Below are 16,339 nucleotides of genomic sequence, written 5' to 3'. Positions count from 1 at the left end.
CATAAGCTTCTGTTAAAGTATAGTACAAACCCAGGATAGTTTAAGAAAGTTATTAAAATTTTAAAAACTTTAACCACAGAATGAATGTAATGGTTCCGCGCAGAAAAAATAAGTCCATTTAAAAGTAAAATATGAAAAAAAGGGATTTATTTATTTACAAAATTTACTTCTGGATACTATCTTATGATCATAAACAAGCTTCTGTCTAAGTTTGGTACAAACCCAGGATAGTTTAAGAAAGTTATTAAAATTCTAAAAACTTTAACCGCAGAGTGAATGTAATGTTTCCCTGCAGAAAAAAACTAAGTCCATTTTTAAGTAAAATACTGAAAAAATGGAATTTTATTTTTACAAAATTTACTTCTGGATATTATCTTATGATCATAAACAAGCTTCTGTCCAAGTTTAATACAAACCCAGGATAGTTTGAGAAAGTTATTAAAATTCTAAAAACTTTAACCACAGAGTGAATGTTTTGTTTCCCCGCAGAAAAAACTAAGTCCATTTAAAGTAAAATACTGAAAAAATGGAATTTCATTTTTTCAAAATTTACTTCTGGATACTATCTTATGTCAGATCATAAACAAGCTTCTGTCAAAGTTTGGTAGAAATCCAGTATAGTTTAAGAAAGTTATTTAAATTTCAAAAACTTTAACCACAAAGTGAATATTTGTTGACGCCGTCGACGACGGAATGTAGGATCGCTAAGTCTCGCTTTTTCGACTAAAGTCGAAGGCTTGACAAAAATGATCTATTATTAGGTGTATTTTTTATATTCATTAAAATTGATAGATATAGGAAGATGTGGTGTGAGTGCCAATGAGACAACTCTCCATCCAAGTAACAATTTAAAAAGTAAACCATTATAGGTTAAAGTACGGCCTTCAACATAGGCATATTTCAGAGTCCTCGAAATTTGGTGGTTTTATTAAAAGGTTTTGACCACTAAAATTTACACAAGTTCTGATTTTGCAATAGAAATAAAAGTGAGGACCAGCAGATTTTCTTCAAGGACCACCAGGGAACTCTGACCTTTGACTGTCTTATAAAATTCATGGGTTTTTTTTAATATTGTATGGTGACCTGAGGTCACTGACCTCTAGATGTCTATTGCTTTATTGAGTGATAAGGTTGCCATTTCCTTGACATAAACATATTTTCATTTTTTTTCATAGCAAATAAAATTGAGAATGGAAATGAGGAATGTGTTAAAGAGATGACAACCTGACCATAGAAAAAACAACAGCACAAGATCACTAAGAGGTCTTCAATGTAGCCTGCACGCCGTACATCCCTAAATCAATAACCAACATTTTTGTCACAAAAATCCGGTTAAAAATTAAAAAAATACAAGACTAACAAAGGCCAGAGGCTCCTGACTTTGGACAGGCTCAAAAATGTGGCGGTGTTAAACATGTTTATGAGATCTCAACCCTCCCCCTTATACCTCTAGCCAATGTAGAAAAGTAAATGCATAACAATACGCACATTTAAAATTCAATTCAAGAGAAGTCCGAGTCTGATGTCAGAAGAAAGACTATTAATTGTAGGTCCTCCTATAGAGCATTTCATAAAGATTGAGTCTGTATTTAAAGACAACCTGTCTTATGAGACCACTGATTATCTCTCACTTAAGTGGTCTCTTAAAAGAGGTTTCACTGCATTTCTATTTTTATACCCTTTTTGGTGTTTCATCTTGACCATCACTAAATTGTCCAGAGTTCAAAGCATCCATTGCCTCTTTTTCTTTCTGTATATTTTCTTGTCTTATTTTTTCTGCCATTTCACGCTGTTCATTATCACTAATTCTATTGGATCGTCTACAAAAATAATAATGAAACCACAATAAAACACTAGTTCTAATGCAATTTGGATGTAACAATTTTTTTCATTGGCTAAAGTTTGCTGTCAAATCCACAGTTGACCAGGCGTAACTAAGGAGGGACCTGCCATTTTGAATTGATTGAATCAACAAATGTTCGATTACTACTATATAATCGAAAATAAAACACCACCTACCTCAAGTTCGCCATTTTAATGTAATTTTATCCGAATTTGAAGCGTACATGTAACGTAATAACCTCCAGTTTGTAAGTTTTCATTGTATGATGTCACGTTTAGCCATTACGTCTTTGTGCCAAAATCATTCATGAAGTTTCGCGGATTTTTTTCTATTTATCAAATTTAGACATTTTTTCAGGTTTTATCGTATTTTTTCTTTTTGAAATGCATTAGAATCGGAATAACAGTACTGTAGTTGAAGAGCTGCTACCGTCAATTTTGATTTGACGGTCGCAAATCTATGTTTTACTGTCTCCGCTACGCGTCGCCAGTAAAACTGCATTTGCCACCGTCAAATCTATAATTGACGGTGGCAACTCTTCAACTACAGTACCGTTATTCCTTAATTATTAATATTCAAACAAAAGTGACTACTGTAGTGTAAATTCAGAAATTATTGTGTGCATTTATTATTGCGATTTTTAAATGAACGAAAATGTGAGATTTATTATTGTGATTACAGGGAAAGCTGCTACAGACATACCAGTATGTATCATATATTATAATCAACTTCTTATCGTTGCAATCAGTCATATTATTGGCATTTATAAAATATACCTCGCAATAATTCTAATATGATTTGCATATTAGGGAATAAATTGATATGATTGGTCGAGAGGACTTTCGGTAGTTGATCTTGACATTGGTTATTTTTTTATAGACAACATTGACCAAACTTCTTTTCGTAACCAATGTAAACAAGATGGAGGCAATATAACATCTATGTCCCCAAAATTTGTTTTCGCTGCAGGTTCATCGCTAGATTAAATGATAAACACAATAACATTCTTTTGAAAGATAATACTAGTTTATGCAGTTTATTTTTTATCAGATAGTAAATTTTATTGAGTACATATTTTTGCGTTAACCAACAAATATATTCATACGCCAGGCCTATACAACGAAATAAGTATACAATTTACCTGTGCTAGAGGTAAAGAGTGTGGAAAAAGTCTTCCCTATCTCCAATTTTAAAGAATTATAAGGATTTAATGCCTTTTCAAAGGAATTTATTGGTGTATAAACTGGACGGAGTCACTCAAAAACATATCATAAAAGTCCAACAGACTTTTATTTGTTCATGAATGAATTGGTTGAGTTTATACACCAATAAATTCATATAAAAAGATGTTTAAACCTATATTTATTACTGAATTTACAGTACATGTATCTTGTGAAATTGATTTTCAAGAAACCTCCCTTCTATGAAATTCTTCAATTTAATTAATCAAAAGAGAAATGCTGTGTAATGGATAAGCATGAGACTTTAGTCCAATGAAATACTAGCAAAATATCAAACAATCAAATAGCAGTGTTGTGGAAGGGATTAACATTAAACTGCTAGAAAGAAAAAGACTCAGAAACACAAACCCCACTAAATAACAATAATAAATCAAAAGAGCATAATTTTCATTTAGTTTACACAGCATGGTTTGGATTTACCATCTGAGATCTGAAAAGATATCCAGTGTTGTTGACTCTTAATGTATAATCTTTGATATATTTCATGTGTATGGTATGTAATAATCAGACAGAAAAAAAACATTTATCTCTTAAAGGTTTATTTTCCTTAAAAGGGATCCTAATATGTGTTATGACTCAATTTTAAAATAGGAAATTATTTTCAGAAGCCATTATGACAGTGTGTCATACAAGATTTTGAGTCTTTATCATATTTTCAAAAAATATACCACAAAAAAATTCAAAGAGACTATCATTATTATTTATAGTCAAGTGAATAATTCAGGTCTATGGTAAATTGCGAATAGATTTCAAAAACCTAAACAGTTCTTGTAGTTTGATATCAAACACACCCTTACATGCCTTTTGTACATCTATGATCATCTATGTGTAATGATTTTCCAATAAAAGTCAGTTCCTTTGACTATAGAAAGTTGTTACCTTTCAATATTAATTCCTAAGAGATGTACATCTTCTGAATATCCATAAAATTCCTTCCTCCACATTTAAAAACATGTGTATTTACTTGTAAGCCACATGTGAGAGACAGGTCATTATCTAGGTCAAAGTGGGTTATTCCATTTTCATAAGAGGGTATTGCTTGGGGTCATTTATCTCCCTTGTTGAACTTCCCTTACAAGATGGAATATTATTTTGTTGTAAAAAAATTGAATTCATCTATTAATTTTATATAAATTTATGATATAAAAACTTCATAACTGGCCTATTTATAGCTTTTTGAATTACAGGTTGCATTTGCAGTCATGAACATAAAATTAGTAGGAATTAATGCCATTTTTTTCTATTGAATCTTCACTAGGTTTTTATTTTCTGTGGATTGAGAGGTTATAGGTGAACCCCAATTTAGTATTCAACAAGAGGCTGTCACAATGACAGCAAACCGGATTTATTAGCATTTATTTGTGTCCTGGCAATATCACAAGAACCATTACTGATGATTGGTGAAAGTTAAAATTGTCAATATCAAATTTGACCTCTATTTTGTCATCAGTATCAACATGTTAAAATTTGAAAAGCTTAGATTGAATGGTTTGTGAGTACAATTTGGGAAGCTTTGGTAGAACAGTTCATGCGTAAATGCACGGACACGACTGGAAACGCCATTTTTCAATCTTTCAAGAACCATAACTCCTGAACGGTAAAAGTCAAAATCGTCATTATAGAACTTGACCTCCATTTTGTTACCAGTAACAACATATTAAAATTTGGGAAGCTTTGGTAGAACTGTTCATGCGTAAATGCACGGACACGACTGGAAACGCCATTTTTCAATCTTTCAAGAACCATAACTCCTGAACGGTAAAAGTCAAAATGACCATTATTGAACTTGACCTTCATTTAGTTGTCAGTAACAACATATTAAAATTTTAAAAGCTTTGGTTGAACGGTTCTTGAGTTAATGCACGGACAACATTTGATTGCCGCCCGCCCGCCCGCCCTCCCAGGCTTAAATTAAAATATTGTTTGTTTGCAGTTTACCGACCGACCCTTGAAAATCCTTCCGACTGTGAAGATTTTATTGCTTTAAATTTGAAGAATTTTTTTTTTATACCTCTATTGACGCGATCCGGAACTTTGGGTCCTTTCCAGAAAAGATTTAAATTCTGGGTCAATTACACATTTCAAGTTCGTTTTTTCTTAGCTTCCCGTCAAGCGTTCATGTGACCATTTAATGATAAAGCACATGGAAATTGTTTACAGGTATCCATGAAGTCACGGAGGAGTACTTTACGCTGTCGTTCGTGTCAATTTTAAGACAAATAACAAACAAAAAAGTTTATTAGTACAGATTCAGGCACATGTAATGATGTGTGATGATATCATTGACAATGATGCAGGGGATATTCATAACTGACACGATAACCATTCTGTCTCAAACAAATCAGGTTCAGAATCTGTGGAGGCTGACTTTATGAAACCAATTTCAGTGGTTAAAAATTTGACAGCAGCTTGAATAGTATGGCATATTTTCTACAAATCGTTGTGAAGACGACAAAGATGAAACCACTCCTCCGTGACTTAAATCTTCATGGATATCTATAAACACGCCTGTACGGAGGAAGGGCTCATTTAAAATGTTAATGGATATAGATTATGCCAAATCAATAAGAAGCAGCCCTAACTACACAAAGATGTAGAGAAAATTAATGGTCAGCTTGAAAAATAAATATACTCTCTCTATTTTTTAATCAATCTTCGATTGCAATGAGTATGCTCCTTTAGGATAAGGGGGGCTGCCCCACTCATTGCAATTATTTTCTTTCTTACAATATTAAATATACCCAAACTGTGTGGCCTGTGTGATTTCAATTTAAACATGTCCTTAGGAGCTATGCTGCCAATTTTATTTTTATGTAATTAAAAACATTTCAGTACAGACCATTTACTTTTAATGGGGTGCTATGGATTTCACCCCAAACTTTAGATTTCTTTGGTTTTCATTAAAGCCTGGCAAAAATATAACCTTATCACATATAATTAAATATTGTTAGAAATATGAAAACAGTCGGATGTCTTAATGCTTTTTTTTCAAGTTGCCTTTTTTTCAATTGAGGAAGATTCAATGTTTTTTTGGTTTTTTTTTATTAAAAATACACTCTTTAATGAGGGGGAGGACAGGGGGTACCCTTCTCCCTACCCCCACCCTTCTCCTTTCTTCTATCCCTCTTCTCCTTATTTTATTTTTTTCAATTTACCGAAAAAAAGAGATATTTTATTTTTTCATATTTCATTTTTTTCTCCAACTTTTTCTCCTTGTCTGTCTCCCTTACCCCTGTCCTCCCCCTCTTTAATAATTGTCGTATAAATCTTTAATATGTACATTTTTCTGATGAAAATACTCTACTCATGAAAACATTCTAGTCAAGAAGCATACATGTCTGAATATATTTCTTTAAAACAGTTCTAGTCATAATGACATTCCTTGTTTATAAGTGTTCCAGTATTTAATAATTATACCATATTTTATGTCATAAATTGGATAATGACACTATGTTAAAGTTTCAGTTTTGGTTAAAAAAAAAATTATCTGAAAATGCCTGTTCATTTGATGTTGGTTTTCAGCATGTCCAGTGTTTGTTGTTTTAAAATGGTTTTTATTCTTCACAAGAAACTTGGTTTAGTGTAACTGCATGCTTGTTTAAACTGTATTTTGGCTGATAAAATAAAATATTTTTCCTACCTACCGACCCTTCAGTCTGAAGGTACAGTCGGAAAACTGCAAACAAACATATTTTTAAGGTTGGCCCCAGCATCCCCAATTTAATAACCGACATTTTTGTCACAAAAATCCGGTTAATAAAATAAAAATTTCTACAGCCTAGTGCAGTGTTCTCCTTTTTTCACTTAGGTAAGGTGGGTGTTTTGAAAAAAACACTTGGAACTGGGTGATTTTTTTAAATATTTTCAATCGAGTGATTTTTTTAAATATTTTCAATCGGGTTTATTTTTTTTACTGTGGGTTGGGTCACAAATAGAAGGATAAGTATTGTATTCACAATTAATGGAATTGAACCATTCTTCTGCTATCACTGTTAGCCTTTCATTAAATGATTTGACAAATTAGTTTTGTGCATCTCGGACAGCAGATCATATTGGCTATAACAGGGCTCCATCCTGCGAATGCATGGCCTATCAAACCAAGTTTCTGTCCTGTTCCTCGCTTAAGTGTTGTATTTTTGGCACACAGAACAGTAGTATCCTTTTGTGACGATTAGCCATTTAAAGTCCTGTTCATATTGATCACCACCCCTCAAATGAGGGATAACCTCTTAATATAATGACTATCCCTTTTATAAGGGGTACATTTAAAGAGAAACAAATGAGCACATATATGTTTCCGGCCTTTTTATCATTATGGACATAAAAAATAATGGGACACTCTTTTAGAATAGTTGTACCAAATAAAACGATTTCCCCCCTTTTAAGTTAAAATATCTTAAGTTTTTCTTTTTCTTTTCTTCAACAGTAATATGACCCCTTGCCTGAGGACAGTCCCTCATTTGGGGATTGTTCCCAACCTGTTTATCTTCACGATCGCCTGTGTGCCTTTTCTGTTGTTTTGATACTTTTTTTTTCAATTTCAACAATTTCAATTCAACTATTTGACTTATATGACTTAGAATTTTCCTTATCACCATCGTCATCTACCTTTCCATTCCCCTGTTTAATAAAAGAAAACATTGAAATTTTACGATCTGCCATTTTTGTCAATGAAAACAAATCTGTCAGGCGTGATTAGTATTTTAATTTTTTCGGTGTGGAACCGAAAAAAATCTGGAATTTCAAAAAAAAAAGCCAACCACCTCCTTAAATGGAAAGGAGGTCGACTTTGAAAAGAATGTGGTCAGCCTAGTGTGCAGTGTTAGAAATACATTAAAGTATCCCAAAATACATTTTTCTTTTCCTTGATGTTAGTACCAAAGACTAAGGAAAAAGTTTGGATGTAATACCTCCACTATTATTTATTTTTTTCATCCATCAACTACTTAAACAGTGCAGAAGAATGCAAAACACACAGGAAAGTTGAATCCCAAATGAGACTCATAGACTATTTTACATATTTATGCATATAGTAATCAAAGCTCTAAATCTTGACCAGTTTCTGTTTTAATACTGGATATTAGAAGTGCCAAGAGGAATTTATCAAAAGCTTTTTCTTCCAGGACCTCTGCCTTTTCCACTTTTTTGTATCTGTCTTTACCTGTTACAACATGTATTAGAAGTGTCAACAGGAATTTTCCCAAAGCTTTTTCTTCTTCAACCTCTGCCTTTTCCACTTTTTGTTTCTGTCTTTACCTGTCACTAAAATTCCCCAGAGGGATTTCTTCAAAGCTTTTTCTTCCTTGACCTCTGCCTTTTTCACTTTTTGTTTCTACTTTTACCTGTTATTAGAATTCCCCAAAGGGATTGACCTCTGCCTTTTTCACTTTTTGTTTCTACTTTTACCTGTTATTAGAATTCCCCAAAGGGATTTCTCCAAAACTCTTTCTCCCACGACCTCTACCTTTCCTATCTTTTGTTTCTATTTTTACCTGTTATTACAATTGCCAAGGGGAATTTCTCCAAAGCTTTTTCTCCCACGACCTCTACCTTTCCTACCTTTCGTTTCTATGTTTACCTGTTATTACAATTGCCAAGAGGAATTTCTCCAAAGCTTTTTCTCCCACGACCTCTACCTTTCCTATCTTTTGTTTCTATGTTTACCTGTTATTACAATTGCCAAGAGGAATTTCTCCAAAGCTTTTTCTTCCACGACCTCTGCCTTTCCCACTTTTAGTTTCTTCCTGACTGATTTCCACATCATTGCCAACATCCGACACAATCATAACTTCATCCTTTGCCCCACCCCTTTTCCTTGGTGATGACATCTGAGGATTGGGAGAGGTAACAGGAGGAATGGTTACACGTTTAACAGGTATGGCATAGGCATGATCAGAAAAATGAGGGTCTAAACCTGAAGGATCTTCTGATTTATTCTGAAAAATTATAAATATAAAATAAGTGCATGTTATGATTGCCAACCAGACAACTCTCCTACAGAGACCGAATGACATGGAAGGTTACAACCACAGCTCACCAGTGGCGGTTTCAGAACATTTTCTAAGGGGGAGCCAGCTGACTGACCTCAGAGGGGGGGTCGCTCCAGTCATGCTTCAATGATTCACTATATAATCAACCAAATTTTTCCAACTAAAGGGGTGCCCCCCCCCCCCCCCGGATCAGCCTATGGTTACTGTCAATGACTGTAAGGCCTTAAACAATGAGTATAGTCAGCTATGAATAGCCCTGAAATTTCAAATGCAAAACAATTCAAACATGAAAAGTAACAGCCTGATTTATCATGTTTATGTACAAAATAATAATAAAAAAAATATGATATACCTCAATTAACACAAGGAGGTAAATAAATTGAGTCTGATTGCCAAATAAATCATACATACAATTTCTCACCATTAAAATAATGAAAAAGGATCTTGATCATGTATAATATAAGGAATAACTAAATTAAATTTTGATATTAGTTTTTCCCTTCTACTATTGAATTTTTAAATGCACATACATGTAGCTTATTTTATCACTTTGAATATCAATGTGAAGGATCTTTTATCATGTTTATTACATTGGTTTTAATAATGTCTTTTCTAATAACATTTATGTTTGCTAATATCTTATAACATGGATTTTAATTGTAAATGAAGTAGAAACTATTCCCTTTTGTGAACAGAGAAGTCTAGTGAAAGGGACACCATGGACACTGGGAAGATCTTTATAATGTTCAATGAGGACCTTTGCAAATTCTATCATTTCAGTTTGGCTGAGGCCATAAAAAAGAATAGGTTTGTTTGCCCTAACCCTACCTACCCAGAAAAAAGCTGCCTAATCAAAATCTTTTTTTGTCCTGATTTTAAAAAAAAATATTTTTTTATTCAGATAGGCATAAAGACTAATAACCATCTGATACCTAAATTTCTCTTTGCCACTGTCTCGATGTTTGGGTAGGGTTTGGGCAAACCAAAATATTTTTAAGTGTGGCCTGAATAGTAATCATTATAATATTATAATGGCACAAAGTAAAATGAAAAGTGAACTGCATAAAATTTAAATAAATAAAATTATGATGATGCAACCTTGACTGGTTATACAGCCCTCGCAAGGCCTTAAATTGATAAGATAAATGCCTTGGTTTTATATAGACAACGTTCATACCTGCTTGAAAATGATAGGACTACGAACATGCTCTGTTTGAACAAACTGACTCACGTCAAATATGTTTATCAAGTCCTCCTTTCCTATCACATCCGTGTCACTCTCAGGTGACCCTGACCTCTGACCTTGGTTATTGTAAGGTTCAACAGTGGTCTGGAGTAGGATCTTCTGAGCCTCTTCGGTGGACAGGAAGTCATCGAGTCGACTCAGATGTTCCTCAGAAAAACTGCTGAAAGGATTCTTGTCAGGCTAAAAAAAAGAAATCAAGATCCATGTTGAAGTTGGTGTGAAACAATCTGAAGACTTTCTTTGTGTCTTTCTGTAAAATTTACAATACATAGAATTGATACTTCAACAAGTGGTCACAGAGTCAGATCACAGATAATTCCAAAATATGTAACAGCTTATTTCCTACAGCTTGTAGAGTACAACTTTGATTGCCTTGCTTGCTTTGTTTGTATAAACATTTACTCAAGTTTTGTACTTAGAATTGACATCTTCAAACAATAAATACAGGCAAACTTAACATGTTTAACCCCACCCATTATTTATGAATGTGCGTGTCCCAAGTCAGGAGCCTGTAATTCAGTGGTTGTCGTTTGTTAATGTGTGATATATTTGTTTTTCATTCATTCTTTTATATAAATAAGACCGTTAATTTTCTTGTTTGAATTGTTTTACTTTGTCATATCGGTGCCTTTTATAGCTGACTATGCTGTATGGGCTTTGCTCATTGTTGAAGGCTGTGTAGTGACATATAGTTGTTAATGTCTGTGTCATTTTGGTCTCTTGTGGACAGTTGTTTCATTGGCAATAATACCACATCTTCTTTTTTATATTAAACCTGTAAATATTACATAGTTACAGCTAATACATTAATGCTAGCAAGACAAATCTTTGTTTGACTTGCTTGCTTTGCTTGTATCAATGTTTGCTCAAGCATGGTAATTAAGATAGGCGGGGCGTCAGCTTGTATACGTCATACTTAAATTTTATTGGACAGTTGTGTTGGAAGTTAAGGACACTAAATTTTAAACATCACAGAATGCTAAATATAAAGCGCAATCGTAGAAATGGAAGTATTTGTTTTTTCTCGAGGATATGCATTTTCATCATTCAACTGAAAAGACTGTCGTCGAGTACTTTTAGAAAAGCAAAATAACTATTCGAACACACTTACTCTGATTTAGTGATTCATTACATAGGTATTTCATTTAACCCATTTCATCTTTTAGTACTGTGATTTTTTATGTTATATAGTCAACCTGTAGCTTTGTTATATAAAAAGGATAGAATCTGAAGCGAGATGTTGTATCAAATGTTCTTCCTTTGTGCGTTTTTTAGACAAATTATTCATCTCAAACACACCCTAACAGAAGACGCTCGATTTTCTCTTTTTGATACAATTGTTTCCAATTTTTTTGATTTTTTTTCTTGGGTCACCTAATGGAAGGACAGACACGGAAATAAGTAAACTTATGTTCTCCGTCTGTATTAATTTAAAAAAAAAAGGGAAGAACTTTCTTCATCCAACTTGATAGATAACCATGTCGTCGACTTTATATCTAATTGTTCTACTTAACTATGTAATAGATAAATTAAAAACTTATGCAAATGGTTGTTTTTGACAATAAAACACTCGTATTTGAGAAGAAAATTGTTATTTTATTTGTTTCTATTCACTTTTAAAAAATTTCTTACTAAAGTAAACATAACAGAAAGCACTTATTGCCTTCTCTATAAACAAAGGATAATCAGTTTAAAGGTTTACACGCAAAAATTAATCAAAAGTGCGCAATATTCAAACAAAATAGACATAATAAATAAAATAATTAAGTCATCCCCCCTAATTAATTTATCCCTTTTATTAGAAAATCAAGTGCACCTTCTTTATTTGGGTGTGTTTGAGGTGAATATTTTGTGTTGAAAACGTACAAAGAAAGAATATTCGATACATCATCTCGCTTCAGATTATATTATTTTTATATAGCAAAGCTACAGGTTGACGTTATAACATAAAAAAAATCACAGTACTAAAAGATGAAATATATGGGTCAAATGAATTAATTCGTTAATACCTATGTAATGAATCACTCGAAATCAAAGTAGGTGTGTTCGAATAGCTTTTTTGTTTTACTAAAAGTACTTGACGACAGTCTTTTCAGTTGGATAAAAAAAAATGCATATATATATTCGAGAAAAATAACAAATACAATTTTTTGGCTTCCAGTTCTACGATTGCGCTTTATACTTGTCATCTTGTGATGTTTTAAAATTTAGTGTGACTGTCCTTAACTTCAAACATAACATCCAATAAAATTTAAGTATGATGTATACAAGCTGAAGCCCCGCCTATCTTAATTGCCATGCTTGAGCAAACATTGATACAAGCAAAGCAAGCAAGTCAAACAAAGATTTGTCTTGCTAGCATTAATGTAAAAGCTGTAAATTCAATTGGATGTTATCTAATTTACTATTGTACAATATACAAATAAAGCATGCATTAGGAAATAAGCTGTCGGATGATTATATAACTTTTAAACTCTTGCAACTACATGTACATGTATGGTTTTGGTAAGAAAATTGTGGCATCAACAAAATGCAAAATTCTTATGTTTGGAACTCTCTACATATTTGATATAACCCACATAAAGAATTGGTAAAAATATGATTTCACATTAATGAGATACATGAAAAAATAAATAAATCCATAATAATATTTGAACCACATGTCAAACTCTTTGGAATACTATCAATATGTGGACATGCTGGATTGACATAACAATTCTATGATTAACTCCCACACCTCGAATGTTATTCATAGATACACTTTCACCATGTAGACCCTCAAATTGTATTTAAACCTTCATTTAGATCATGAAATGGTATTTATACTTACTAATAGACCATGTAGACCCTTGAACAGACTCAGTATTTAAACCTACATGCATGTAGGCCATGTGGACCATGAAATGGTATTTATACCTACACCTAGACCTTGTAGACCCTCTGATGGTATGTTTACCTACACCAAGAACTTGTAGACCCTCTTATGGTATTTATACCTACACCTAGTCCATGTAGACCCTCTAAATGTATTTGTACCAACACCTAGACCCTGTAGACCATCTATAGGAGTTTATACCTACATCTAGACCCTGTAGACCCTCTAAATGTATTTATACCTACACCAAGACCCTGTAGACCTTGTAGACCCTCTAATGGTATTTATACCTACACCAAGACCCTGTAGACCATCTATTGGAGTTTATACCTACATCTAGACCCTGTAGACCCTCTAAATGTATTTATACCTACACCAAGACCCTGTAGGCCTTTTAATGGTATTTATAAATACCTACACCTTTACCATGTAGACCTTCTTATGGTATTTTATACTTACACCTAGACCTTGCTGACCATTTCATGGTATTTATACTTACACCTAAACCCTGTAAACCATCTAATGGTATTTCGCCTATATGCTCCACATCACTGGGGTCTACATCCAAAGCTGTTGCTGAAGTTACAGGAAGTGAACTTTGAACTATAGTAATGACTCGCTCTGACGTCTGGCTGGATTCAGTAGACATCACACAATGGAATTTTTCTGAAAACAAGACATAAAAATATCATTAAGGACACAACAGAATTCTACATGTTATACATTGTATCATGATTGTATGTTCAAAAGATTTTGGAATACATACAAGATGTTTAAAACCCAGGAATCCATCTAAACATTTTTTTAAATTAACAAATCTTATTCATGTTATTTGTCAATGTTTGTGAAACCATGCATCTCCTTCCAACAGAAAATGCTTCAACAAACCGCAGCCATACTTTGTTGCCAGATGAATTAAAAAGTTGCAATTTGTGACATTGGCCCAGCCCAGCACCGTCCCTCCTCTCTCATTTTTGCCATTTTAAAAGAATAACGATTATTTGTACTTCTGCAAGAATTTTGTCTTCCTTTTTTTGTCGAAGCTTCCATGTCAAACTTTTGCTTCATTTCCATCTTTCCTAATTATAAATCAAACCCATCTGCTTTAACCGAAGATATTCCTGACACTGGATGTAAAGGGTTTTATTTATACATGTTCAATTACAAGCTTCTTTGAACACTGAACAATGGAATTTGTTCAGAACCATACCCTGGACATGATTCTTGCTGACATTTCAACAAGAAAAGGTCTCATTATTGTTAAGCCTCTGAAAATTAAACAATGTGGGTAGGCCACTTGTTACACTGAGAAATGGGACATGCTGGGTCCATGTAGGTCATTACAAACACTAGTATCTTCACGACTGATCTTCAATACATGACACCTCAAAAATGCATAAAGGTCAAATTTTAAGATTGATCTCGACTTTATACCTTGTTATGGGATGATCTCAGAAACTATTATACTAACAGTTACCATCAACAGAAGCCATCAATAATAAATACTGAATAGTGAAAAATGTTCAAGTCATTATGGCCTTTCAAGAATTAAACAATTTAACATCAAACGAATAGATTGCTTTCTACTATGACTATAGATCTTTAAGTCCTGAGATAAAATCTAAATCCCTCAAGCACTTTTTGTTCCAAAATTTTAACCAACATGAGAGTTTCAATAGTACACAGATACCCCACTTTAACATGTTTAATTTTGGTCAAAAATTTGTAACAATTACGGTAAAGTCTTACCAATCACTTGACGACTTGTACAATATGACTGTGTATAAAAATAGAATCCGGGTTTGTTCGCGCCCATTCACGTTCGCACCCTTTCACTTTCGCACCCTACACGTTCGCGCCCAATTTTTATTGGTTTTGTGTTTAATAACTTTATACAAGTTTTGTTTAGTGTAAAATATTTTTAATCATTGTTCCTAAATAAAGTGAGATTCTGAAAACGGGGATGTTTTGGGTGGAATAAATCTTAAATTTTAATCAGTTTTGGTTAGTGTATTGGTATAATTTTTGTTTAATGGTTTTAGATCAAAGGGGCAAATCTGTTTGAAACAATTATCTTTTGTGTTTTTCATTTATTAAAATTTTCAGTCAAGGATTTGTATAGTTTACTATACACATGATCCTTGGTTTTACTCATACCAAGGACGTATATTTATATTTATACGTCCTTGTACTGTACATACGAAGCTAAATACATGCAATATTTACATCAAAGCAACTAAAAACAGCAATCATGATTTTCTTATTATTCAACTGGAACTTGATTTTAGATTGGGTGCGAATGGACCTTGCGAGGTGCGAACATGTAGGATGCGAAAGTGTATTGGGCGCGAACAGACCTGATACCATAAAAATAAATACATTATATATAATCATATAATATATACAAAACAATGGGGTATTTCACTTTCTAGGGAGCTAATGCTGTATCTGGAAGAAGCGTCAAGGATAATGTCTTCCAACCTAGGGCACTGACAACAATCAGCATTTGAGACTAGTTGCCACCACTGCCATTATGTGGATTCTGCAGATTTTATCTTTAGAAATTGATTAGTTGCATCAGACCAATTCCAATGACAAGCAAGGTTTGAATAAAATCAGTGATTTAGTGTTTTAGTATAAAATTGCTGCTCTCCTCTTAAAAGATGATCTAAATATTCCCTGCAGAATAATGTTGACTTCAATTTGTAAACAACAAGGGAGTCAAAACACATGGCTTTTAGAAATCTCTTTTGTTGTCAATTCGGGCACAACTTTCAACTTACGGTACCACACATACAAACCTTTTTCATCACAATATTAAATTTTAGAGTCCGATCAAATCCTAATGCAAACGAGAACGTGGAAACGTGTCATATTGCAAATAAAGAGTTGATTCATTTACACAACTTCCCACATTATGCAGTCGCCATTTTCGATTGTCACGTGACCTCTATTTTCATTCTTCCAAATCTCTCTGTATCCTTTCAAATTAGGACTTATGCTTTTGAAAAGAAATAAATGTTTATCAGAACATAAGTGTTCTTTAATTGTTTTATATCTATAATTAACTACATGGTAATAAACGGATCTTACTTAGTTGTAAATATAACGTTCGATACTCTCTAGATTTTTTCATATAAAATT

At 33.1% G+C, this 16,339-nt stretch overlaps 1 protein-coding gene across 8 annotated transcripts in view; it reads right to left on the bottom strand.

Annotated features, from left to right (window-relative positions):
- Positions 1–16,275, bottom strand: part of LOC134690733 (PHD finger protein 3-like) — a 45,455-nt gene extending 29,180 nt beyond the window's left edge. For 4 of the 8 annotated variants that reach the window (XM_063550773.1, XM_063550779.1, XM_063550778.1 and 1 more), the window contains exons 1-5: positions 15,997–16,275; positions 13,695–13,861; positions 10,252–10,500; positions 8,749–9,020; positions 1,679–1,820 (exon numbers count right to left, since the gene is read on the bottom strand). In XM_063550773.1, the coding sequence (XP_063406843.1) occupies positions 1,679–1,820; positions 8,749–9,020; positions 10,252–10,500; positions 13,695–13,844 (813 nt within the window). In that variant the 5' untranslated portion in view covers positions 13,845–13,861; positions 15,997–16,275. Of the gene's footprint in view, positions 1–1,678; positions 1,821–3,963; positions 4,103–8,576; positions 8,629–8,662; positions 8,715–8,748; positions 9,021–10,251; positions 10,501–13,694; positions 13,862–15,996 lie in introns of those variants that run through there. The other 4 variants (XM_063550775.1, XM_063550774.1, XM_063550777.1 and 1 more) reach the window with 4 other exon arrangements.
- Between the last annotated feature and the right edge of the window lie 64 nt (positions 16,276–16,339).

Source organism: Mytilus trossulus, chromosome 11, assembly GCF_036588685.1.
Source record: "Mytilus trossulus isolate FHL-02 chromosome 11, PNRI_Mtr1.1.1.hap1, whole genome shotgun sequence".
Classification (NCBI taxonomy): Eukaryota; Metazoa; Mollusca; class Bivalvia; order Mytilida; family Mytilidae; genus Mytilus; species Mytilus trossulus.
Note: the sequence above shows the minus strand (reverse complement) of the source record. Positions and strands in the feature narration are given on the sequence as shown.